Source organism: Austrofundulus limnaeus, unplaced genomic scaffold (assembly GCF_001266775.1).
Source record: "Austrofundulus limnaeus strain Quisiro unplaced genomic scaffold, Austrofundulus_limnaeus-1.0 Scaffold71, whole genome shotgun sequence".
In the NCBI taxonomy this organism is placed as follows: domain Eukaryota; kingdom Metazoa; phylum Chordata; class Actinopteri; order Cyprinodontiformes; family Rivulidae; genus Austrofundulus; species Austrofundulus limnaeus.
In genome coordinates this window covers 318,689-320,041 of record NW_013952473.1, presented here as the reverse complement: position 1 = coordinate 320,041, position 1,353 = coordinate 318,689, and the positions used below count along the sequence as shown (strand labels likewise).

The window sequence follows — 1,353 nt, the reverse complement described above, 5'->3', positions numbered from 1 at the left end:
TTGACATTTTAAACCTTAATAAAAAATCAATACAGGGCTTTAGAATATCGATGCAGTATCCGGAAATGAAATATCCCGATATTTCAGTGTCGATATTTTCTTATACCCCTAGTGTGCATGTCTGCGTTTGTGGAAAAACTGACAGCATGAGAATACATGAATGAACGGTCGCCTGTTTGACGGCTTCAGATTGTCTTTTCACTGTGACAACGTCCCCCCTCAGGGGGATCAGAGCGGTGGAAAAACAGATAAATAAATATAATAGAAATGGTGTAACAGAAGAAGTTGTGGTCCAAATCTCAAGCTTCCACTCCAGTGGACACACTAGCCACGGTTACATGGACATCAGGAATCGGAATAAACGGCCAATCGGAGTAAAAATGCGTCGATGTGTAAACACCTCAATCGGAATATTCTGATTCACTTYAGCTCCATCAAAATAAATTTGTAATCCAAATAAGACTGATCATGTTGTTCTGGTTGTGGGAAACTGACCTGACTGCGTGTGCACCGCCCGGCTAGATGCTAATATTTTTGGGAAGTAAAACTGGTCGATCAGCGATGCAAGGTTTCTATTAGAAACTTCAAAAGAACACCTCAATGGTCGGAACTGTAGGAGCGCGGAGTTATTTCAGCGTTTCTTTTGTCTTTGCCCAGTGCCAGCGGTCAGCCCACTCTCCTGCCACCGGACCACGTGCAGGAGTTAAACCTCCGCTCCACGGGGATGCTGAACAACATGCAGCGCCTCTTTTCCCACCACATGATCCAGACGTTCGGGTGCGACTACTCCACCAGCGGCGTGACCATGGAGGCCCTGCAGAACAAGCTGCGAAACTTTCTGGAGCTCCGGACCGCAGATGGGCCTCGTCACGACACTTATTTGATTTTCTACAGTGGGCATACACAGAGAGGATCTGGGGCCTGGGTTCTGGCTGGTGAGTGTCATATACTCATTTTATTTTGTATGTTTGGTAAAAGCTTCATCCTGATTGTTGAACCATTTGACTCTTTTGCACTCCATATTAGACGTTACAAAGGTTGTTGATACTATAAAACACTTTTAATAGAGAATATATTGGTGTTTGTTTTGAAGTGTACCCCTGAACCATCTTTGTTTGAAGGGTCAGATGTTTTTCTACCCTCTCCCCACATCACTGAAAGGTTTGACACTCCAGGGGTCTCATTTATAAAGGATTGCGTGGAAACCACACTAAAAGTGAATGTACGGCCAAAAGGCGGAAATGGCGTACGCCCAAAAAAATTCAGATTTATAAAACTGTACGTACGTAAGTTTCTGCGCATCTTTCCTTTATAAATCACAGCCGCACGTCAGAGTTGGCGCACGAGGTCCTG

General features: G+C 44.5%; 1 protein-coding gene across 3 annotated transcripts in view; it reads left to right on the top strand.

The window, feature by feature from the left end:
* The window catches only part of tmem168a (transmembrane protein 168a), a 37,640-nt gene that overhangs the window by 29,464 nt on the left and 6,823 nt on the right, over positions 1 to 1,353 (top strand). For all 3 annotated transcript variants that reach the window (XM_014010609.1, XM_014010608.1, XM_014010610.1), the window contains exon 5: positions 658 to 935. In XM_014010609.1, coding sequence (XP_013866063.1) covers positions 658 to 935 — 278 coding nt within the window. The remainder of the gene's footprint in view (positions 1 to 657; positions 936 to 1,353) is intronic.